The sequence below is a fragment of the Mustela nigripes genome, chromosome 9 (assembly GCF_022355385.1).
Source record: "Mustela nigripes isolate SB6536 chromosome 9, MUSNIG.SB6536, whole genome shotgun sequence".
Lineage (NCBI taxonomy): Eukaryota > Metazoa > Chordata > Mammalia > Carnivora > Mustelidae > Mustela > Mustela nigripes.
In genome coordinates this window covers 6,862,066-6,884,813 of record NC_081565.1, presented here as the reverse complement: position 1 = coordinate 6,884,813, position 22,748 = coordinate 6,862,066, and the positions used below count along the sequence as shown (strand labels likewise).

The 22,748-nt window shown below is 54.2% G+C and overlaps 1 protein-coding gene across 16 annotated transcripts in view; it reads left to right on the top strand.

Annotated features, from left to right (window-relative positions):
* The window catches only part of SPTAN1 (spectrin alpha, non-erythrocytic 1), a 61,413-nt gene that overhangs the window by 30,793 nt on the left and 7,872 nt on the right, over positions 1-22,748 (top strand). For 4 of the 16 annotated variants that reach the window (XM_059410632.1, XM_059410639.1, XM_059410636.1 and 1 more), the window contains 24 exons: positions 56-204; positions 1,248-1,307; positions 2,452-2,650; positions 3,648-3,752; positions 4,635-4,658; positions 5,204-5,242; positions 6,964-7,011; positions 7,883-7,974; positions 8,196-8,340; positions 8,442-8,623; positions 10,262-10,361; positions 10,534-10,731; positions 10,829-10,975; positions 11,657-11,760; positions 11,870-12,032; positions 12,424-12,438; positions 14,061-14,192; positions 14,616-14,753; positions 15,926-16,030; positions 17,812-18,020; positions 18,801-18,921; positions 19,097-19,218; positions 19,783-19,915; positions 21,404-21,502. In XM_059410632.1, the coding sequence (XP_059266615.1) occupies positions 56-204; positions 1,248-1,307; positions 2,452-2,650; positions 3,648-3,752; positions 4,635-4,658; positions 5,204-5,242; positions 6,964-7,011; positions 7,883-7,974; positions 8,196-8,340; positions 8,442-8,623; positions 10,262-10,361; positions 10,534-10,731; positions 10,829-10,975; positions 11,657-11,760; positions 11,870-12,032; positions 12,424-12,438; positions 14,061-14,192; positions 14,616-14,753; positions 15,926-16,030; positions 17,812-18,020; positions 18,801-18,921; positions 19,097-19,218; positions 19,783-19,915; positions 21,404-21,502 (2,829 nt within the window). The remainder of the gene's footprint in view (positions 1-55; positions 205-1,247; positions 1,308-2,451; positions 2,651-3,647; positions 3,753-4,634; positions 4,659-5,203; positions 5,243-6,963; positions 7,012-7,882; positions 7,975-8,195; positions 8,341-8,441; positions 8,624-10,261; positions 10,362-10,533; positions 10,732-10,828; positions 10,976-11,656; positions 11,761-11,869; positions 12,033-12,423; positions 12,439-14,060; positions 14,193-14,615; positions 14,754-15,925; positions 16,031-17,811; positions 18,021-18,800; positions 18,922-19,096; positions 19,219-19,782; positions 19,916-21,403; positions 21,503-22,748) is intronic. The other 12 variants (XM_059410640.1, XM_059410637.1, XM_059410627.1 and 9 more) reach the window with 8 other exon arrangements.

The window sequence follows — 22,748 nt, the reverse complement described above, 5'->3', positions numbered from 1 at the left end:
CAGGCCTCCTCGGTCTCGGGAATTCATGCTTCCGGTTGTCCGTCTGTCTCCTTAGGACTGGTGGAAGGTGGAAGTGAATGACCGGCAGGGCTTCGTGCCGGCAGCGTACGTGAAGAAGCTGGACCCCGCGCAGTCGGCCTCCCGCGAGAACCTCCTAGAGGAGCAGGGCAGCATAGCTGTGCGGCAAGAACAGATTGACCACCAGTAAGGGCCCCACGGGCGACTAGCACGGCCCCGGTGTCCCTCGGGGCTTCCTTCACGTCCCACGTAGGCCACGGTTGAGGCAGTGTCCAGAAGTTTCGGAGCGACTGTTCCTGTGCCTGTGTGCACTCAGGACATCCGCTTCCCACTTGCCGCCAAGTCCCTTTTAACCCACAGCGTTCTGTTTGGACCTAAAACCCTTGACCCCTTTATTTTCCATGTTTTATTTCTTCCCCTAAAGTGAGTTTCTCTTCCTCCACAGCATTTTCTAAACCTCAGCCTCTGAATCTTTGTCCTTCAGTTGGGGAGAGCGCTCTGGGACTGAGATCTAGAGGTTCTCTTTTGCAAAGGCTGTTGGGAGAGTGGGTGTCTCCTGCTTTCTGCTCTGGGGCAGAGGTGGTTTTTTACGAAGTAGTTCTGTCCTCTGTCCTCTAGCTAAGCTCCCGTAGTGACCTGAGTCCCTCCCGTAGGGTGTCTCGCTCTGCTAATAAGCTCGGAAGTTTTTAGACACTAGAAAATATCCAGAAGTTACGTTCTCACTAGATTCTATTACAGTAGAACTTCTGTGAGTCTGATGATCCCTGAGAAGATCAGTTACGTGTCCGCTTCCAGACCTTTTCCGTTCCTGCTGAGACAGGAGCGTGCTTGGGGCCGGGGTCGAACCGTGGGAGTAAAGCCGCCGGCCTGACACGTGACTGGAGGGCTGTGTTCACTCTATCCAGTCCCTTCCTTGGAGCAGCCCTTCCCGCCGCTGGCCTTGCTTTGTCAAGTGCCCAGAGCGGCCAGTATAAGGAACATTGTCCGCCTTAAACGTGGCAGACTGTTGTGGAAAAGGAAAGTGAACTAACCCTCTAATTTACTTTGCTGGCTGTTTCTTTCCTGATTTCCTTCGTGGCCTGGCTTCCTTCCTAAGAGCTTTTGAATGGCTCCTCAGTTGCCCCCACTCGAAGCATCCGGCCTCCTGGCGCCCGTCGGAGCGGCCACTGTCCTTTCCCGTGGATTAATCGCACTAATCTGTGCATGCTTTTGCTGTGCCCCCCGTGCAGGACGCGCGTAACTAAGGAGGCCGGCAGCGTGTCTCTGCGTATGAAACAGGTGGAGGAACTGTGAGTAGGCGGCGGCCCTGCCGGTGCCCGTGTCCGTTCTCCCTCTGCCGCTTCTCTCCAAGGCTCTTGTTCATCCGGAAGGACGAGGTGGGGGGGTACTGCGCCGCCCTGCGGCAGCTTCGCTCACCAGGGATGAGGTTTCGGTGGCGCCGTGTCAGTCGATGGCCGCTTGTCTTCTGGGTCGCTTCCGTGTGCAGCTGTGCGCTCGGTGTCGTTGGTCCCCCGCGTCCCCCGCTGGCTTTGGTGGTGGGCCAGCCGCGCTCGGCAGCGAACCTGAAGGCCGGGCCCATAGTGTTTCTTAGTAGGAAGCCGACTCCACTCCGCCCTTTAAAGTGCTCTGAGTCTGGGTATCGCGTTGCTTTTTTTTTTTTTTTTTTTTTTTAAAATCTCACTCGGAGAAGCTTAGATTTGATGGTGACGGTGGATTTTCTTTAGCCTCTAACTTCGTTTTTACTACGTTTGTCACGTTCATATCTCCAAAGCTAGTAAGTAGCTCATCCTTTTGTATTTTGGCTCCTAAGAGCTCAAATACTCTTGGATTCCTCTGAAATCTTCCAACACCAAAATGGTGTGGATACTCTGTACTTGACCTGATTTTCCGTCTAGTTGCTAAACCACTGAGAAATCAGCGTATCACTCGCCCACCCTTCAGAGAGGCTAACGTCCTGTACGAGGCTGTTGTAAAGCCGGGCATGCCTTCCCCCCGCCACCCCAGCCCCTGGCCCGGGGCGGCTCAGGGAGTTAGGAGAGCGGAGCGGCACCTCGGTCTGCATCGTGCCCGCACACTCCTCTCATCTCCGCGGTGCTCGCATGCCCCCTGTGTTCCTGTGCTCGACGCTTGGTTCCAGTCATTTGTGGTTGTGATGTTCTCGGGGCCACGTGGGCCCAGGGATGAGTGTGCCGGCTGTCCCAGCCACCCAGTGGCGACCAGCACCGTGGGCGCTCATCCCCGAGGCTGTGGCGCGGGCCCGTAGGAGCCGCCTCCTCGTCTGTGTTCTGACACCTTGTCACCCGGGCACCATCGCGACACACGCATGGCCTTGGACCCGCATCTCAGAGACACTGGTGGTTTGGCCGTAGGCGAGCGTCCGTGGGAAGCTAACGGCCTGCCCGCGCCCTCTGTCACCCTCCCCGCCTCCCGCAGGTACCACTGGCTGCTGGAGCTGGGCGAGAAGCGCAAGGCCATGCTGGAGAAGAGCTGCAAGCGCTTCATGCTGTTCCGGGAGGCGAACGAGCTGCAGCAGTGGATCAACGAGAAGGAGGCGGCCCTGACCAGCGAGGAGGTGGGCGCCGACCTGGAGCAGGTCGAGGTGCTGCAGAAGAAGTTCGATGACTTCCAGAAGGTACGGGCGGTCTGGCCTCTGATGAGCAGCCCGAGGGCGTGCCGGCCTCGTGACTGAAATTCACAGGAACCCCCAGGGCCCGGGTGGCGCTGGCCCGCCGGGGAGCCGCGTCACGGGGACATGAGCCGGAATTTTTCTTTGGCTGAATTAGCCTCACGGAAGTCGAGGCGCTTTTCTCTAATTCTCTTAAGAGCTTTTGAACTTAAAAGACAAAAACATGTTAAAGTACTTTTTGTAATTGGGGTAAAGTGGACCCGACACACGGTTACGCGTTTTTCAAGTAGGCGGTTTGAAAGTGCCGCGCGGCGCAGCCACTGACCTCTCTGGTCCCGGGCCATTTCCCGTGTCACGGGGGAGCTGCGCCCTCAGCACAGCATCCTTCCCGGGATCCCTGGCCCTTTGTCCCCAAATTGACATATTCTGGACATTCCGTACATGTGGACTCCTGTATGACGTGACTTTTCACTGCCGGCGGCTGTCACGGAGCAGCGTGTTTTCCTGGTTCATTCTTGCCTCCCTGGTGTCGGGACTCCACAACTTTTTATGGCTGAATGGGTCTCCACTGTGTGCCTAAACCACATCTTATTTCTCGTTCCCACTTCAAGAGTTTCATAACCAGTTCGTGTGGGTGAGGGGCTGTCGTCCCCGCCCCCAGGAGCTGTCATTAGAATTTCAGCACATTTTAAAAACATGTTCCTCCGAAGAAAGCGGAACACAAATTCCCATCCTGACAGAATCATGGCGTATGAACCACCGTTGATGAGGCAGATTGCAGACGAGGCATTGTCAGTCAGTGCCCTATGGTTGCCTTGCTTCCTCGATCGCCACAGTCAGGACTTCCTGGTTTAGGTGACTCCCATGGAATAGAGAAACTGGTTCACAGGATACCTACTGAACAGAAACCCTGGAGGTTCAAACTGTAGTTTGAACCTCTTTTGCCCGCCTCCTCCTCTGTATTACTCTTAGCGTCTTAGCTGTTACGGGTTTTGCTTTACAGGATCTAAAGGCCAATGAGTCGCGGCTAAAGGACATCAACAAGGTGGCTGAAGACCTGGAGTCCGAAGGTCTGATGGCCGAGGAGGTGCAGGCCGTCCAGCAGCAGGCGAGTACCCCGGGCTCGCATGGAGCCGTGTGCCGGCGGGAAGGAACGTGGCTCCTTCCTGTGCCCTTCTGGGCCCAGCACGTGGCGTCCCGTAGCGCACTGTGCTGGCCCACGTGTGGTCAGGTCCTCTCTGGCTCCATTTCGTTTACCTCCTGTCTTCTCCATGTGCCCGTTTCATGTCGTGAAAGTTGTTTACTCTTTATTTTTTATTATTTTTTTTTTTTAAAGATTTTACTTCTTTATCTGACAGAGATCACAAGCAGGCAGAGAGGCAGGCAGAGAGAGAGGAGGAAGGAGGCTCCCTGCCGAGCAGAGAGCCCGATGCGGGGCTTAAACCTAGGACCCTGGGATCATGACCTGAGCCGAAGACAGAGGCTTTAACCCACTGAGCCACCCAGGCGTCCCTATTTATTATTATTTTTTAAAGATTTTATTATTTGAGAGAGACACCGGCAGAGAGGGAACACAAGCAAGGGAAGTGGGAGAGGGAGAAGCAGGCTTCCTGCTGAGCAGGGAGCCGGATGTGGGGCTCGATCCCAGGACTCCGGGATCATGACCTGAGCTGAAGGCAGACGCTTAACCAGCTGAGCCACCCAGGCGTCCCTTGTTTGCTGTTACATGGCCCTTAGTTAGTAGTAACCTTACCCATTTCTTGAAGTCCAATGCGCTATCCATTGCGCCACAGAGCCACCTACCCTACCCATTTCTTAAATGAATAAAAGGTCTTGCATATAAACAGTCTGTCAGACTCTTAAGAAGCTCTTTGGGGCAATTTGTCTGTCTTGTGATTCTGTCCCCGTGTCCGGGTTTGACAGTAACAAGTGTCACAGAAAGTTGCGTGTTTTCTCGAATAATGAAACTCGTTTCCTTCTTTCCTTGTAGGAGGTGTGTGGCATGATGCCCAGGGTAAGTCTGTGTGGAACCTGGAACGTGAGGAAGGGTAGGTTTGGGGGAAGAATAGACAGTCATGAACCTCTTACGGATTTCCGTCCCCAAACCTCAGAGAGGCCTTTTGTTGGTAAAAATCTGTGGAAGAGAAAGAAGAGCAGAAACAGGTTTTAATTTGCCATTCTCCTGAAGACCATTAAAAAAAAGTTCTCTTCAGTTTTCTAAAGCTTTTTCCACAGCAATTATTGTATGTTTATTTATTATCCTTTTTCCAAGAATCCAGTGAGTAGGACAGAGACAAGAGTTGGTGGTTTTCTTACTAAATTTCTTCATTCTCTTCATTTTTGTCCACTTCATAAAAGACTAGAAATTTTCCTCTCCTGTTTATTGGCTTCCCTTCCCTCATGCTGCCTTGTGGTGTGCTCTGAGCAGCAGTCAGTTTCTGATCTCAGGGAAATGCTACCCTGGCTGATGGCTCTAGAGAACCCCAACCATGGATGGGAGGTGGGGAGGCTGAGTTGTTCTGCTCTGCATGGCTTCCTAATGTCTGCCTCTCCCCTAAGCAGGATGACACGGATTCCAAGACTGCATCCCCATGGAAGGTAGGAACTCCCTTGCCAGTTATGTTTTCAAAGGTTTTCAGGAATAGACATATTTTATGGTTTTTTTCTGGTGTGTCTATTTCTGAGGATTTGGGCATGTTGGGAGTCTCTGGTCATTTCTGGAGTTGTTGGCTGGTTTCCTTTTGACCCTGGCATTCTATCCTTTGATTCTGTCATGTCTTAAAATGTAGCCCTTAGTAAAAAGAAGCAGGTGTTCCGTGCAGGTGCTCAGGACGAGTTCGGTTAGATGGCCTTGTATACTGTCACTGCCAGAGTAAAGCCTGCACGGTGGCCCTGCGTGGTTAGGCGTGGTTGCACCCATGGGATTGCAGTCCCGAAGGACAGAACAGGGACAAGAAACTGACCTCTGCCTAGCCACTTTCCTCAGGGGCCTAAGAACTGCTTCTTCAAAGATACCAGATCCTGCAGAGAGATGTAGAAGGAGGAGTAGAAAGAGATGTATCTTCCATGACAGACACGATTCCAGACAGACACAGGGTGCTTGGCTAGGGCCCCCTGCTTCTGGCCTCCTCACCCCTCCTGGCCCGGATGTTTCCGTCATTAAAGAGGTTTCACACTGGGGGGGAGGAGCATGACTTTTCTCTTCGATTCAGCTTTTTCTCCTTGTTTTCAATCGTAATTATTCTTAGGTTGCGGGGTATGATCATTGGTGATGTGAGTGGGCAACATCCTCACCCGTCTCCCCTCCTGGTTTTTCTGGTAACGGGCGTGTTTTCGGAAGTGTGCTTCAGGTGGCTTTGTGAACACCAACGCCACCAAACAAATGCATACGAGTTTTCTTTTTAATTTTTATTTCTAAAACGGATTGGAGACAAAGGTGTGTACTTTTTGAACCTGTACACATCCACACCGGTTGAAAATGTCACCTGGGCGTGTCACGGCAGCACCGATGAGCCCGACTCCCTCACATCCCAGCTTTTGGCCCCTGATTTTCTTAACATATTTGAAGATTACCGGTATTGTAATGTGGGATTTTTTTTAAAACATAAAACTGGTGGGTTCTGTGATCCCAAGGAATGTCTGATTTGTACCTTGGTGAGAAGAAAGCTAATTCACTGGTCTTTGTGTTTTGTTTTGGCGTTTTTTGCCCCTATCTGGTAAGGCTGTTGCCCTTAGTTCAAGGGGGACACTGTTAAAAAGACGAGCAGCCTGATAGCCAAGAAGAGATATGAGGTTCTTGGCATTTTTAGGCATAAACAGTCTCAACTCCCAGCATTTGTTAAACTGGGTGTTTTCTGGCCTATTCTGCAGTATGAACAACACTAATACTTAGACATTGAGCTCTGTTTCCTGTCAGCCAGCTGGGGGGTTTTATATGTGTGTATTTAAGATTTTATTTTTAAGCAATCTCTACACCCAGTGTGGGGCTTGAACTCAGAACCCTGAAATCAAGAGTTGTGTGCTCCCCAGCCTGAGCCTGCCAGACGCCCCTGCCCCAGCCAGCTGTTTTAATTGTGGTTGTCACCACTCTCTCTTGACTCTTCATCCAGTGAACTTAGTTAAATTGTGCACTTGGGTGCTTTGTGCCTTTCCACTGGTTAATCCTTTATTTGTGGCTCTGCTCAGCATTTTGACCGTGTCCCCTTAAGACAATTTTGGTTGATGATTGAGACCTAATGAATGGCACTTGCTCCTCGGAATTGTGCCGTAATTGGCAGACACGGGATTAGCGTTGCTCTTTTGCTTTCCTCCCTCCATAGTCTGCTCGTCTGATGGTTCACACCGTGGCCACCTTTAATTCCATCAAGGTAAGAAACTGGCCAGCCCCCTCGTCTCCCAGTCTCCCTCCCTGTTCTTCTTCTCCGGACTATGGCAGAGCTCTTGTCCTAAGTCATCACACGAGCTGTTGCACTTGTCGCTGTCCCGGCTGCGAGGTTTTCCTGGGGAAATGCCTGCTCTCCGCCCACAGCAGGGTGGCTGGGTGGCCTTCCCTGCTCAAGAACTCACCTGCTCTTAGTGGTAAAATTAGCCTTCCCTTCCCTTCTAGTAGGGCCAGGAGCTGCAAGAAGTGTAGGTCCCCCCAGTGTTTGTCTCTTCAAGCACCGGGCCCCACGTGGCCTGCCGTGGCATGGGGTGTGGCTGGGCTCGGGGCTTGGGACTCATCCACACGCTAGTTCCTTTGTTTGTTTGTTTGTAAGGATTTTTGTCCATTTATTTGAGAAAGAGCTCATGTATGGGAGGGCGAGAGGGTGAGGCGGCAGCAGATTCCCCACTGAGCAGGGAGCCAGACCCAGGCCAGGCCCAGAACCCTGAGATCAGGACAGGGGTGGAGTGAGACGCCCCCCCGCAGGGTAGTTGCTGATGAAGCAACTGCTCCAGGCGGCAGCTTGGAGCTGAGAGGGAGGCTGAGTCGGCTGCATGTCCCTGCGGCCTTCGAGATGATTCCAGGTCAGATGCTCACGGAGCATTCAGGCCATCAGACGTGGCTAACTTTGCTGCAGTCCTCAGCTTCTGGATTTGTGCTGTTGCGTCTGTACTATATTGCGCTGGGAAGGGTGGAGACAGGAAATCGTCCATGCTCCGGCCGTTCCTTGCAAGCCGAGCGCCGGTCCTCTGGTTCTGGGCCGCGTGTTGGAGGCTGGCCTGGGTGCAACCGCGCTGACCGCTGTCCTCCTGCAGGAGCTGAACGAGCGCTGGCGGTCCCTGCAGCAGCTGGCCGAGGAGCGGAGCCAGCTCTTGGGCAGCGCCCACGAGGTGCAGAGGTTCCACAGGTGAGGGGCAGCTCCGGGCTGCAGTGGGTTGCCCTTGGCGGTCCCTGCACGGGCTGCCTCCGCTCACTCCGTGCTCTGGCGTCCGGGACCACACCTGTCCCGGGGTGCACTGCTCAGTAAAGACGGAGGGAGGGAGCGAATGTGGGTTTTTTGCTTCGTGGAGCTTTTGGTGGTAGCTGCTGTGCCCAGCAGTCCGTCACCGTCTGCACGCCTCCCCACAGAGATGCGGATGAGACCAAAGAGTGGATTGAGGAGAAGAATCAGGCTCTGAACACTGACAACTACGGCCACGACCTGGCCAGCGTCCAAGCCCTGCAGCGCAAGCACGAGGGCTTTGAGCGTGACCTCGCAGCTCTCGGCGACAAGGTGAGAGGTGGCAGGGTGGGGGACGTTTGGGCCCCGGGCAGCGCGACTCTTCCACTCGGCAGAGCGCAGCTCCCTCACGTGCCGCCACCTTGCTCCCGCAGGTCAACTCGCTGGGGGAGACGGCCGAGCGCCTGATCCAGTCCCACCCCGAGTCGGCCGAGGACCTGCAGGAAAAGTGCACGGAGCTGGACCAGGCGTGGAGCAGCCTGGGGAAGCGCGCGGACCAGCGCAAGGCCAAGCTGGGCGACTCCCACGACCTGCAGCGCTTCCTCAGTGACTTCCGGTAGGAGGCCTGAAGCCGGTGGGCGGTCATTCGCTTCGGGCAGGTCCCTCTGGGCGAGGCGGCATCGTCTGGCTCCCCCGTGCCAGCAGAAGTCTCCGCGTCCCTGTCCACATGCGCACCGTTTCCCGCCGGATGGCATTCGGTTTCTGCCTTCGACGTCTCTCTCACTTACTACAGATGTACCATAGTCTCTTTCGCAAACCTGTTTTAGTGAGAGAAACTTCATAGTCTTCGAAAAATAGAAAGGATGAAACAGGAACCCGGCTGACACCCTTCGCAGGTAGCCCCCAGTTGGCTTTGCCGCCAGACACACGCTTCTGTGTTGCTGACCCGGCTGCCGGTGCTTTGCAGATAACACGGCCCTTTTCCTCTAAATACCTGGGCCTCTGCCTCCTGCGTGCCCCGCGTTTCCACCCCCCACCCTCACGTCCAAGGCCAGCACAGCAACGGCTTACCTAGTCCCGGTTCGGGTTCTCCCGGTCGTCTCAAATGTGTGTTCACGAGTCCGGGTTTGTGTTTGGGTCAGTGGTTGCCTGACCCCTCCGCCCTCTGCATGTTGTCTTTCATGACACTGACGGTTTTGAAGGGTCGAGGCTGGGTGTCTAGCGGGATGTCCCATGACCAGGGCCTCAAGCTTTTTTAAGGCTACGTAGTGCCCCACCGGCGGGTGAGGTAGAATTTGGTCCCTGGCACCCATTCGGGACAGGTGTTTCTCTGTGGCACGCTTCTGTGCTTACAAGGGTTTCACAACGGGTGTGTGCACACGGGGGTATACACGTAGGTGTGTTTTACCCAGGCACTAGCTCTGCGGGGCTGGGCTGGGCAGGTGATGCGCTTCCCCTTCCCAGGCCTCTGGTAGGAGGTCCCAGTTGGGTTTTTGGTTTCCGGTTTCTTTTTTTTTTTAAGGTAAAAATCAAATAACAGAACAGTTATGTGTCTTAAAGGATGTCATTCACTGGTAATCTTACTGTGTTATACGAGTACTACCTCTCTGAAGTTATGACACTTTCCACCGCCTCAGAAGAGCACCCCGAGCACCATAAGGAGTCACCCCCCTTTCTCCTCTCCTCATCAAGTCTGTTTTCGGTCTCTGGATTTGCCGATCCTGGGTGTATCTGATCAAAGGAATTCTAGGATAGGACCTGTGCCCTCACACGTTGATTTCTGTGCCCTCACGTGCAGACATCGGTCAGAAGCTGGGTTCAGCGCCTGCGTGGGCCCAGGACTGCTGCAAGCTCAGAGAAAAGCGTTTCCTCCGAAGTTGTGGAAAACCCCACCATAGTTGTTGCTTGTGTCAAACCTACTTTACGGCTGGAAGATCTTAGTCACAAGTTTAGTGCGTTGATTTCTGAGGAATGCTCAGTCTTTTGTTGTCGTTTTTAATTTTTTTAACATCTCAATAGGATGAACAAGAGGCTTTGAAATATTTTGCCCAGAGATGCGGATTATAACTAGTTAACCATTCAGTAGATTAGCCGGTTAGTAGATTAACTAGTTGACCCTGAATAATCATTTAGTAGATTAACTACTTGACCCCAAATAATCTTCTGAGACAGGAATTGTGTGGTTCTCTTTTCCTGGGCAGAAAGCCTGCTTGCCAGGTAATGTAATCGCTGTTCCTCTGTGTCTGCTTGCCAGGGACCTCATGTCTTGGATCAATGGAATACGAGGGTTGGTGTCCTCAGACGAGCTCGCCAGGGATGTCACCGGAGCTGAAGCTTTGCTGGAACGACACCAGGTAGGGGGCTCTGCCCACCAAGTGGTGGTGGGGGTGTTGTGCTGCTGGGCTAGGAAGACTGTGCGCCCTCCCCGCCCCCCTGCCGCCAGCAGCACCCTAGCCACGCATCAGTGGTTGACAGGGCGGTGGGCATCTCGTGCCGGTTACCTAACCCCTTCCCTCCTCTTGGCAGGAGCACCGGACAGAAATCGATGCCAGGGCTGGCACTTTCCAGGCCTTTGAGCAGTTTGGGCAGCAGCTGCTGGCTCATGGGCACTACGCCAGCCCAGAGGTCAAGGAGAAACTAGATATTCTAGATCGGGAGCGCGCGGGGCTGGAGAAGGCCTGGGCTCAGCGCAGGATGATGTTGGATCAGTGCCTCGAGCTGCAGGTGCGTACAGGACGTCGCTTCCTGTTTGCCATGGGCTTTCGAACCGGGAGCTTCGTGGCCGACGGCCCCATCTGCCCACCTGCCTCCTTTTCTTTAGCTCTTTCATCGGGACTGCGAGCAAGCTGAGAACTGGATGGCTGCCCGCGAGGCCTTCTTGAATACCGAGGACAAAGGAGACTCGCTGGACAGCGTGGAGGCTCTGATCAAAAAACACGAGGACTTCGACAAAGCCATCAACGTCCAGGTGAGGCCTTTCTCTCCTCGGTGTAGGTTTGTCCAGATGGACGGCTCTCTTTGGGGGCTGCTGCCGCTTTCCGTCTCAACGACTAGAATAAAAACTCGTCCCTGACGTGCCCAACTCAGCCTTGGCGGCTCCCTGAAGCGAAGAGACTTGCTGTTGGCCACACGAAGGAAGAGCGGCCCCCCTTGTTGGGAAAGCGCATATGGACCTGGATGCTTTTTAGAACTTCTAAGTTCTGATACTTGTGAGGTTTTAGTAACTGGGATGCCCCGCAGAAAAAACTTATTGTCAAAGCAGAATCACAAATGTGCTGGTGAGGAGAGAGAACGCCTGAGTGCTAACAGCTCGGGAAGATGGGCACCTCTTTGATTTATAGCCCATTTTGTTGAAAATCTGGCACCCATCTGACAATCAGCTTGATTTTGTGTGTGACAACTCCTGGTGTCCTAGCCCCTGTCCCCAGGGTGACCTGGAGTCATCTTGAGTTAAACTCTGCTAGTGGTCGAAATCAAGCTTCTCCTGGCCTCTGCTCTCTGGCTTCTAAAGTGTCAGCGTAGTCCGATCCCGGCGCCGGCTCGGGCATCGCCACCCAGAACAGCCACTCTCTGTGCAAGACCTGCGGCCCGTGCAAGGCTGGGCCCGCCCGCCCGCCCGTCTTGGCCTCATGCCTCTGTTTGCCCACAGGAGGAGAAGATCGCCGCCCTGCAGTCCTTTGCTGAGCAGCTCGTCGCCGCCGGCCACTATGCCAAGGGCGACATCTGCAGCCGGCGCAACGAGGTTTTGGACAGGTGCGTGTCGGTGGGGGTGGTGCTGCGCGCGCTCACGGGCCCTGGGGGACCCCCCAGCCCGTCTTGCTCTCCGCGAGCTTCACGCTTGGGTTCCATTTCACCATCCCAGGTGGCGCCGCCTAAAAGCCCAGATGATTGAGAAGAGGTCGAAGCTAGGAGAATCGCAGACGCTCCAGCAGTTCAGCCGGGACGTGGATGAGATCGAGGCGTGGATCAGTGAGAAACTACAGACCGCAAGCGATGAGTCCTACAAGGACCCCACTAACATCCAGGTGAGCCGAGCCAAGTGGCCGCTCGTCCCCAAGGCAGCCTTGGTTCTGGGACAGGTTCTGGTAAAGGTTCTGGTAAAGAAGGCAGCTTCAGCTGTGGGGGCTCCACCTAGAGAACCATTTCCTGTGTCCTTGTGGAAGCCAGCCAAGGTTATTCCAAGAAGCTCAGCCCGTGGAGAGGTGTCACTAAATGACCCGATGTGAGACATGCCTTCCTCACTTGTCCCCGTGGAGGCTGTGTCTGCTAGAGAAGTGGGCGGCGCCCCCTCTAGCAGCTCTGCCCCACGCCGCGCTTCCCAGGGGAAGGACCACAGAGTGAGCCTCTGTTTAGTAGCGGATATGTACTTTTCACCTCCGTGTACTGAACTCTTGTTATTTTAATCTGTTTTTGTAGCTTTCCAAGCTGCTGGTAAGTTTCTAATCTTCTTCAAGAGTTTTTTAGTTAAATGCGCTCCAGTGTTTGTGTCCCTCTGCGTAGATCCTTGTTGTGGCCTCGTGTGGTCGGCTGGCGTCTCCTCACGCGTGCTTCTCATTTCTAATGACCCATCACACTCCATTCAAGTGTCCCTGTGGGATGTGGCTTTCTCTGTCGTAATTAGCCTGCACCCCTGCACCCCCTCCCTTGTCCCCATGTGTCACTTAGGCAAGTTCTGTACGATGTTTTATTTGGGGGCAGTAGTTAACTACTGGCTTTTCAGAGGTGCTTCTTTAAAAGAAAAAAAAAAAAGGAGTAATCAGTTTTTTCTGTATGGAGTTGTGCTCCCGGTTCTCGGTGGCCGAGGACAAGGCGTCTGGCGTGGTACGAGTCTGATGACGCAGCCAGGCTGCCATCAGAGGTGCTGGTCCCTGGAGACAGACAGTTAAGTTGCCTCAGGGGAGCAGATGATCTGCTTCCAAAGCTGACCGGAGCCAGGGGTGAGAGATTAAGGAAAAAGAGGAACGTTGTTGCGCAGGGGGGCAGCGTAGGGGACTTTTCGGTGAAAATGTAGTCCAGGTGGTGCTTTAAACGGATCGAAGAAATGAAGAAATGGGATAGGTGGGGTTGGAACCAAAGAGTGATCAGAGCAAGAAAGAGAAGCAGGAACTGGACTCGCGTCAGGGTTTGTGGGTATTTGAGACCCTGCTCGGACTCGGGCAGCGGAACGCGGAAGGCGGCCGCCCGATGTGGGCACCGCGCTCCGCCCGCCGGGCGGCTCCGTCCTTCGACAGTTGCTGCCCCTGAAATGAAACATTTGATGCAGAATCCTTCCCTGACCGTACTTTTTTTTTCTTTTAGTTCTTTTCCCCCAAATAACATCCCCCGAGACCCTGCCTTTCTCACCCAGAATTGTGTCACAGCTGTGTCCTTGCATTGTCTTGTAGTGTTTCCCGTGCCTTCTCTTGCTTTGCAGACTCTTGAAAATCCCCTTGAGACCTAGCATCAGGAGCCTTCTCCCAGCCCTCTCTTTCCTTAGCAAAAGTCATTTCCTTCCTCCAGTCAAGCTTGGGTTTTAACAGTGCTCAGGAGTTTTGGTTAATGACAGCTACAAAAGGCCGCAAAGTCCAGGTCTGGGGCAGCTGTAGATGCTCGCTTGTCGGCGGAGAGTCCGCCTGCCAGCCAGAGTGATCACGGCCTCATGTGTATGACAGGCGAGCCAGGTGTGTGTCACCTGTTAAGATCGTCTGTCCGTGGAGGAGAAGGTTGTGGATGGAAACTGATGTCCAAGTAGTTTAAACACTGCCCTTGGCTGCTGGCGTTTTCTGCAGAATGGTAGAAAGTACTCAATTCTCGGATTTCCCTCCCAGCTGATTGAAGAATTGACTCCATTCCCCTGCTCCTGAGCTGGTCCATCTCCTTTCTCCCAGCCAGGTCCTTCTGCCCTGCTCCCAGCAGGCTGAACCCCACACTGTTTGACAAATGCCATGACTGCCTTCTAGAAGAAATGTTGACACTTGCCCCCAGTTGTCTTAAGTTTCTGAGACTCCCTCTTCCCTAAACGGAGGTAACCTCACAGGACCTGGTTCTGAAAGGTCATCTTTCTGGAATTTTAGAGCAAGCACCAGAAGCACCAGGCCTTCGAAGCAGAACTACACGCCAACGCCGACCGCATCCGCGGGGTCATCGACACGGGCAACTCCCTCATCGAGCGCGGGGCCTGTGCGGGCAGTGAGGATGCTGTCAAGGTACGGGCCGCGTGGTGACGACTTTGAAATATGGCTTTAAGAACTAAGCAGATGGGGGTGCCTGGGTGGCTCAGTCGTTAAGCGTCTGCCTTTGGCTCAGGTCATGATCCCGGGGTCCTGGGATTGAGCCCCATGTTGGGCTCCCTGCTGAGTGAGGAGCCTGCTTCTCCCTCTCTCTCTGCCCTTCCTCCTGCTTGTGCACTCGCTCGCTCTTTCTGTTAAATAATTAAATAAAATCCTAAAAAAAAAAAAAAAAAAAAAAAGAACAAAAGCAGATAAAGATTTTTGCCTACATGACCGATGGGGAGTTGGTAAGAAGGGCTCCCATGAGGCTGTCTGTTCTCTCCCCACGAATTGTTCAGCTTTCAGAGAAGGGGCTCTTCCTGGACTTCCCCATCTCTGATGGCCCCTTCTCTTCGCCAGGCTCGACTGGCTGCCTTAGCTGACCAGTGGCAGTTCCTGGTGCAGAAGTCAGCGGAGAAGAGCCAGAAGCTGAAAGAAGCCAACAAACAGCAGAACTTCAACACCGGCATCAAGGACTTCGACTTCTGGCTTTCCGAGGTAATGGCAGGTTTCCCCTCTCACCAGCAGAGGGGTTCTGGTCGTTTGGGATAACCGGACAGTCAGTCAGCTCCAAACCATGAAAAAAGGCACCCCTTTCCACAGAATCTTCCTTATCAGAGTCTTGTGCTCTAAGGGGTCAGAGGGAATGAAAGTTTCCAGAAGAAAGCGCTGATAGGAATTAGGCAGCGGCTCGCTTGTCTCCGTGGGAATGCCAACAGGGAGCAATAGTAGGGTCTGTGCGGCGGTAGCTCTAGAGACTCTGCCTGGGTGGAAACCAACGTAGCAGCTAAGTCAGGAAGCCAGAGTTAGGAGAAAATTCGGGAAAAGAAATTTTTGGAGCCTACCGTTAATATTTCCCTCCAGTCTACGCATATTTCCATCAACAGTAGCGTAGTTCTGTTTGTATATGGAGTTGATCTCAGAATATAATTTTTCGTGAGTGTGTTTTGGGAGTGTTATCCTGAATCATTAAGGATTCTTCCTAAAGGGGCGCCTGGGTGGCTCAGTGGGTTAAGGCCTCTGCCTTCAGCTCAGGTCATGATCCCAGAGTCCTGGGATCGAGCCCTGCATCGGGCTCTCTGCTCAGCATGGAGCCTGCTTCCTTCTCTCTCTCTGCCTCCCTCTCTGCCAACTTGCGATCTCTGCCTGTCATATATACAAATAAAATCTTTTAAAAAAAGAATTCTTCCTAAGCATTTGAGGAGTTGTGTTGGGTCCGTCCTAGTCCTGTCATAATTGAACCATTCCTGTTTGGTGGACGTTGACGTGTTCCCTGCATTCTGGTGGGACGTCTACACCAGACATCCTCGTGCTTTAATCTCAGCCGCTGCTGCTGATTCTGTTCTTCGGCGGGGCTCCCTAAGTGAGATCGCCCCGCATTTCACCCTTGAACCTCTGCGAGGGCACCGGGACCCTGCCTTGAGCTGTGATATTGCAAGTTCTAGGCTCTCAAGTCTGAATTTGATTAACAGGAAGGGAGAAGGACTCAGGCCACAGGGGCTGATACAGGCTGAGTCACTGTGACAACATAACTTGGGGTTGACAGGTTTGCAGCTGGCCAAAGACCTGGCCAGACAACAGGGCACCGTGGATTTTCCAGAACACCCACTGTGCCTCATACCCACGGGGCACCACACGGTCACATCTCCCCTTCCCTGTTTCCCTTCCAGGTGGAGGCCCTGCTGGCGTCTGAGGATTACGGCAAAGACCTGGCTTCCGTGAACAACTTGCTGAAGAAACACCAGCTGCTGGAGGCGGATATATCTGCCCATGAGGTGATCAGAGGGGGCCGGGCCCTTCTGGGACGCAGTGGTGCCTGACTCCTGGGGAGACCCAGTGCATGTGGGGGAGGAACGTAACGGCCAGCACCTCGAGCCACGTTCCCAGTGTGGCCTTGAGGCTGTTTTATACCCTGTGCTGTTAGCGAAGGCCCCAGCCAGAGTTTTTTTATGTGGGTTTGTCTGTCGATAGTTGCTGTTTATATTAAAAAATTAATTTTAAAAGTTAAATTTTAAAAAGACAGTCTTAGGGGATTTTTTTATCATTCTGAGAATGACAAAATGAGAGATGGAAAGCAGAGCAGTGGTCCCCGGGAGTTAGACGCAGGTGGGCGCAGCAAGGAAGCGACACGGGTTTCCCTTGTGCTCACAGAACAACGGAGCTTGGTTTGGGTTATGGGACTCTGCGCTTGGGGAAGTCATGTGGCACTATGGGTGCACACCCTCACGCACACGGGTGGATGCACGTACAGTTGGTGAAATCTGTGGTTTTGCACCATGGATTGCACCGGGGTCCGTGGCCTGGTCTTGCTGGGGCACCGCGGAAGCTGCTGCTGTGGGCAGGGCCTGGGGGAAGGGCACACAGGCGCGGTCCTGGTCTTTGGTTTTTGAAGCTGTCCTGGTTTTGCAGCTTCTTGTGAGTCCATAATTATTTCAAGATGAAAAATCAAGAGTAAGTCTGAGAAAAAGAGCAGCATTTTTTATGAACGATAGCCATGTCCAAAACCAAAACAAGATACATAAGAAGACTGGCATTGGCTGTTTCGCAAATCTCTTCAGTCTGGTTTAGTAGAACACAGCCAGATTCTCGTAGCTACTTCCAAATTCAGTGTGTGGGGTCGGTCAGAGCCGATGGAAACCCAGCCTCGCACAGGGAGTTCGAGAAGGGAGTAGTGTTTCCATTCACATGATTGTGGGTCCTCTCACACCAGAGTCAGTATATGGACGGTGCTTAATGGTTAGTTGCAAAGTGGACTCTGAAACCCGATCCGTCAGTGTTTCATACCATTTAATATTAAAAAGCCACTGGTCCATCATGGACATGGAATGTTTTTCTCATTGCACGTCTAAGTGCATGATGTCACAGAATCATTTGGAAAACCTTCTGACTGAAGCAGAATTACCTCTCGTTCCACGAGCTCCCATGTCACAGTCACGGACTTCACAGCCATTCGACAGGACAACCTTCACTGGTTGAGTGGCTGGTCCCCCTCATGGAGGCCAGTGCACTTCCTCCAGAATTCCCACTTTCACCTGAAAGTTCAGGTTTTATCAGAAGCAGCAGACTCTGCCTTCCTGAGAGTGACAGTTTCACTTCAGTCTTTCCGAAGAAGGTTCTGTCAGACGCTAAAGTCTGGATGGCCGTAGTCTGGTCATCGTTCTTTCCGTGAGGACAAGAACAAGCAGCCAGCTTGGCTCAGGGCATGGGCTTCTCCTCCGGACCGTCCTTGAACTTGAGCGTGCTGCTGAGGTGCTTGTGTGCACTTCCCATAGTGTCACACAGATCGCTGACACCGACACGTTCTCTGAGATGGAGATTTAATAAAATCCACATGCGAGCGTCCACTCAGTGAGGAAGGCAGATGGGGTCTTTGTGTCATTAAGAAAATAATTTTGATGTCTTAGAACCCCAGGTATCCACTTAGGCCACGTTGGGAGAACATCCAGCACGCCACAAAGCCAGGCTGTCAGTGAAGAGTTCGAGACTTCTGCTTTTCAGGCAGACAGTCATGGGAGAGCCAGGTTCCTCACCCCTCCCGTTGTGTCCCCCGCCCCAGGATCGCCTGAAGGACCTGAACAGCCAAGCAGACAGCCTGATGACCAGCAGTGCCTTCGACACCTCCCAAGTAAAGGACAAGCGGGACACCATCAACGGTCGTTTCCAGAAGATCAAGAGCATGGCAGCCTCCCGGCGAGCCAAGTTGAATGAATCCCATCGCCTGCACCAGTTCTTCCGGGACATGGATGACGAGGAGTCCTGGATCAAGTACGTGTCCTCGGGCCTTCGCAGTCGGGTCCTCTGGGATGTCCGTTGAGCCTCTGCTGGCAGGTGCTCGGAGCCACCCTCCCAGGGGGGTCTGGAGCTCTGGGCCGCCTGGCCGTGAGGTCTGGCTCTCTCCCAGAGTGTAGCAGCACCTGGCCCCCGGGGACACCTTGGCGGCTTCTGTTGCCCAGCTGTGCAGTGACAGGGCCATCGATGGCCTCAGGTGGGAACAGTAGGTGATGATGAAGCCAGACTTTGTGTAGACCCTGCCCGGGGTCCTCAGGGAGATGAGCGAGTCTTTTCCTTTCTGGAAAAGGCAGCCCGATATCCTGGGCGGGGTCAGTCCCCGAAGAGGGGAGAATTGTTTGTTTTTAATTCCTCTCCCATTGCAATCAGAGGGGATTAGCATTTTGTAAACACCATATTTGAAGGACAAAAATCCTGTCTCTTCTTCCTTGCTTCCTTAGAGAATGTTGTTCAGGTTTTTTCTATATTTCTACGTGTGGTGTCTGCACGTTTGGAAAAGCGGGGCTCGTGAGGCGACCCCGCTGGCGCCTCCTTGTTCTCCTGCGCACCCTGACCCTGGTGGGGCTCCTCCGTGCCCATGCCAGTGCCCTTCGTTTGGGAAATAGAGGCTTTTATTTTCCAGAAGACTGGTAAGGGTTTCTGTGGCAAGATCGGCAGGTGTAGGTGAAGGACGTGGGGTCCGGAGACGTCACAGCTCCTGACCAAACTGTCCAGTTGAAAACTTGGGGGTGCAGAGCGCCTGCCCGTGCTGTACAGGGAGAAGAAGCTGCTGGTGAGCTCTGAAGACTACGGCCGAGACCTAACGGGCGTGCAGAACCTGAGGAAGAAGCACAAGCGGCTGGAGGCGGAACTGGCGGCCCACGAGCCCGCCATTCAGGTGAGGGGCGGGTGACGGGCAGGGAGACCCTTTGCCCTGGCGCATCCTGCTGTCTGCGGGGTCTCGGAGCCCCCGTTCCGCACCCGGAAGAGAGGACTCCTGGGTTTGATGCTGAGGCCTTTTTCTGGACGCACCTAAGGGCAGGTGATAGCCGTTGTCATTTCTCACCTGTCAGGGTGTCCTGGACACCGGGAAGAAGCTGTCTGACGACAACACCATTGGCAAGGAGGAGATCCAGCAGCGTCTGACCCAGTTCGTGGAGCACTGGAAGGAGCTGAAGCAGCTGGCGGCTGCTCGGTGAGCGGCCAGGGAAGGGGTGCCGGCGCTGCGCGTGGGAGGCCAGGCTTGGGGCTGCCGGGCCCTCTGCCGCCTCCCGGACCCTTGTCCTGGGCGTGGGCACCACAGCCGGCTTGTTTCAGAGCCGCCCGGACTGGCCCATGCCGAGTGGGTTCCCTTGCGTGGATCTGAACCCGCATACGGTTCGGGAGCTTCACATGTGAACAGCCCTGTGTCTGCTTCACGTTACACAGAACGGTTGATGGAACCAGTCCTATCCCGTGTTTGAAAAAAAAAAAACAACTTTTTTTTGTAGAGGTTTTTTTGACCTTTTTAAATTTATTTGACAGACATAGCGAGAGAGGGAACACAAGCAGAGGGAGTGGGAGAGGGGGAAGCGGGCTTCCCGCCGAGCAGGGAGTCCCATGTGCGGCTCGATCCCAGGCCGCTGGGATCCTGACCTGAGCCGAAGGCAGACGCTTAACTGAGCCACCAGGAGCCCCAGGAATGTTTTTGAACATGCATTAGCTGTGAGCATTGAAGTCGGATGACATCAGTGGCTGCTGTGGTGTGTCCTGTAATCAGGGGCCAGCGGCTGGAGGAGTCCTTGGAGTATCAGCAGTTTGTGGCCAATGTGGAAGAGGAAGAAGCGTGGATCCACGAGAAGATGACGCTTGTAGCCAGCGAGGACTACGGAGACACGCTTGCCGCTGTCCAGGTCAGAGAAGCTGGCGCGCCGCCCCTCGCTTGGTCCAGTGGCTGCGTTGGTGCCGGGAGAGCCCCCGGCCGGCAGTCTGGGCCTTCCCGCTTGGTCACAGTTCTCCGACCTCATGCTAGAGATGCTGCTCCTCTGTCCAAATGCACCACGGCCGATGGCCCCGAGCCCACAGGCTCCTGATGTCCATGGGGGTCCAGCAGCTGCCACCCCAGCGCGCCCTTGGCCGGGGGTGTCGTACAGCAGGCGTTGCTGTCCTGTAGGCTGGAGGTCTGAGACCAAGGCGTAGACAGGGCCTCGCTCCCCACAACTTCTAGGGGAAGCCCATTCCGGTCTTCTAGCTTCTCGCTGGCACTCTTTGTGTTGTGGCCACATAACCGCAGTCTCTGCCCTTCACGGCTCTCCCTCTGGGCCGCTGCGTCCAGAGTTCCCGCTCAGAAGGACGCAGGTCATCCTGGACTGGGCCCCGCCCAGTGGCCTCTGAGTGTCTTCAGTTGGTTTTGTCTGCGTCTTCCACATTCCTAAGTGCCAGGGGTCAGTGCCTCAGCCTCTGCCCTCAGTACACTCTGTGACAGCCCAACAGGCCACAGTAGCTTGTTCCCCAAGGGGGGTCCCTCACCAGCACCAAGGTGCGGCAGCAGGCCGAGAGAGCCGCCAGTATGTCACCAATTGCTGGCACGACTCTGTGTCCCCTGACCCCCACACCTCCCTTCCTTTAGCGGCCCTGCCCCGTGTCCATAGGTAGCCCTCAGAATGGCAGAGAGAAGCTTCCAGTTTTAGCTTCACATGTTACATGACATTGGCCATGCTGCGTTCCATTGGTCCGACTGGTCGCAAACAGCCCAGAGCCATGGGCTAGTTGAACAGCCTCCTCTCTTGCTGGGGGGACCCCTACCCCATAAAGCCCCATGTTCCTACATGTGGGCCATCGGCCGTGGAGACAGAGGTTGCCTTCCCCAGAGTCTGGGTGGTCCCTGAGCCACATTCTCAGAGTGGCTGCCCTGGTCGGCTGGTCCGGATGCTTCCGGTGGCTTAGGGGAGGTCTCTTCCTGTCCCCAGGAAGCCCGCCTAGAGCCGTGGTCTGGATCCAGTCTTTCATGTCTACTGAGGACGGGGACACTTGGAAGGTCCCTTAGGAGCTGTATTCAGGGAAGCCGTCTGTTGGGTTCTGTCTTAAGCTCCACGGGGTTGTTTCCTATGTGGCCTTCCAGAGAGGACAGAGGGACACTGTAGTGGTTGCTCAGCAAGAGCTTAACCCTTCCGAAGGGCCTTCCCGGACGTCCCTGCTCCAGCTGAGCTCACTGCCAGTTACCCTTGCTGCCTCCAGGTTTTAGCACCCTCGTGATTACCCACCGACGTCCGTCCCCAGCTAGACTGGGCTGCCCCTGAGGGCAGGCGCTGTCCAGCTCTGGTTCCCTCCGACCCGCAGCTGGGCCTGCCCACCAGCCCATGCCAGGCTTTCAGCCACCGGCCTTTCTTCTTCCACTGCAGGGCTTGTTGAAGAAACACGAAGCTTTTGAGACAGACTTCACGGTGCACAAGGACCGTGTGAATGACGTCTGCAGCAACGGACAGGACCTCATCAAGAAGGTGAGCTGGGGAGACGCTCACTTCCCACACCCGACACTCCCGTGCTGGGGCCGGGGCCCGGCAAAACCCATCTGCCCGGAATATCCACCCTGGAAAGGTTTGCATGGAGACCGGGAGCTACAGGCTCTCGACAGAACTGGTTGGAGATGCAGGAAGCGTCATGAGAACAGCCCCTACCCAGGACAGAGCCCGTTCCTCGATGTTCGTTGCTCTACAAAGCCTGGCTGCTGTCCAGGCTGGCTTAGAAATGAGTGTGTTTAAGTCACAAGACTTGGGTGTCACTCAAAGAGCCCCCGAGCGAGAGAGCATTTGGGAGGGGCCAGGGGCTTTCTCCCCAGCACTGAAGTCAGGTCTGTGGCACATTGGAATTCCAGGTCCCCATTTAGTCACCACCAATCACTTAGGTGCTGTGACAGGTGTTTGGTACCAGAAGACAAGAACTTTTCACAACTATAATCTCCTGTTGCAAATGTAACTAGTAGAGAAGATTTCTCATCCCGGGATTTGCTGTAGTCAGCATGGCCTTGAGACTGAAGATTTGGTTCATAGGTAACAGCATGTTCAAATCCGTGTTTGGATTTGAGCTTTTGTTTCCTTTACCCTTATGGGCAAATGAGCTACCATGAAGCTCATGTCCAGTCCAGACCGCGTATGGAGAGGGAGGAGGTCTGTGTCTGACCGTCACCCACACACAGCCCTGCGTCTCGGTCTCTGCGCTTTCTGCGCGCGCGGGGACCAGCCTGTGACTGTCTGCGGCCAGCAAAGGAGCCCGGTGCTTTACCGTCAGCAGCAGCCTGTTTCCTCCTCGAGTTTCTCTCTAAATTCTATGCTGGCTTGTGTGTGTTCTCAGACTCCGTTATTCCAAAACCAAATCCGAGTGTTTGGGGCGTAAGAATTTTCAGTGTCTGCTTTCTCTGAGCCATCGTGTTTGTTGCTTGTGTTAGGAGCCGCTGTTTGGATATCTCACATTTTATGTCTTAAGTATTTGCTCTTTTACTAATTTTTGTTACCAGACATACTAACGGGTGCGTCGCCGCGATGTTTCGGCGCATTCCTCGTTTTTTCAGGACTCGTTCTTATCGGTGAAATTGCCAGCAGTCATCCTCTCAAGGCTTTTACTCGTGTTGCCTTTAGAAAAGCTTTAACCTGGGCGCCTGGGTGGCTCAGTGGGTTAAGCCGCTGCCTTCGGCTCAGGTCATGATCTCAGGGTCCTGGGATCGAGTCCCGCGTCGGGCTCTCTGCTCAG